Genomic DNA, 902 nt, shown 5'->3' with positions numbered 1-902 from the left:
TGTGTGTGTGTGTGTGTTTGTGTGTGTGTGTGTGTGTGTGTGTGTATACACACATACACACACACGCACGAACACACACACATATATGTATTTTCATTCGATTATTTATATTAACATTAATTTGTATAATTGTATCTGTTTCTTCTCACATGTTTTGAAGTAATAAATAAATAACTAATAATATTTCATTGATTTTGTTATTTTTCATCGTTTCAGATAACCTGGGCGAGTTAGCAGCGATGACACCTAAACGAGAAACGAGCCATTTTTATCCTGTAAATGGACCTCGACGCAGCGGACATGGATTCGTCCCAGCAGTACCGATAGATTCGGGCTTGGAAAACCAAGCATATTCTTACGAAGGTCATTCACGTCGTTACATGCCTCAACGTTTCACAACAAGAAGAGAACCCAGCGAGGAAATATTACTTAACGATGTGGTGAAACCAACATCAGACAATTTCTTCAATCGCCCAGTATGACATTATTATTACTATTGCTATTAAAACTATAATCATAACCATACAAAATAATATGAATAATAATAAAGACTTTTATTATTATAAATATCAAAGAGAAAAGATAATATGAAGAACTCTGAAAAATATTAAAAAAACTACAGAGCGAAAAAAACTAAAGACTGAGTAACATAGCGGAAAAACGAAAATTATACTAACATAAAATATTTGGCATGTTCTTTCACGAGCAAGACATTTTAAAACTCTAACATGCAACTTTGATTCCGAAAGGTGTGTGCATGTATCCGTGAATAAAAGTATATGCAAGTACCTACGTGGGTGTATATCTATAGTTATACACACACACTCACACACACACACACACACACACACACACACACACACACACACATATATATATATATATATGTATGTATATATATA

At 33.4% G+C, this 902-nt stretch overlaps 1 protein-coding gene across 1 annotated transcript in view; it reads left to right on the top strand.

The window, feature by feature from the left end:
- LOC106878504 (aquaporin-4) overlaps positions 1-861 on the top strand; it is a 308,309-nt gene extending 307,448 nt beyond the window's left edge. Inside the window, exon 5 of the mRNA XM_052966810.1 lies at positions 217-861. Within this exon, the coding sequence (XP_052822770.1) occupies positions 217-482 (266 nt within the window). The 3' untranslated portion in view covers positions 483-861. The remainder of the gene's footprint in view (positions 1-216) is intronic.
- Positions 862-902: the final 41 nt, after the last annotated feature.

Source organism: Octopus bimaculoides, chromosome 3, assembly GCF_001194135.2.
Source record: "Octopus bimaculoides isolate UCB-OBI-ISO-001 chromosome 3, ASM119413v2, whole genome shotgun sequence".
NCBI classification, from domain to species: domain Eukaryota; kingdom Metazoa; phylum Mollusca; class Cephalopoda; order Octopoda; family Octopodidae; genus Octopus; species Octopus bimaculoides.
This window is presented reverse-complemented; position numbering and strand designations above follow the sequence as displayed.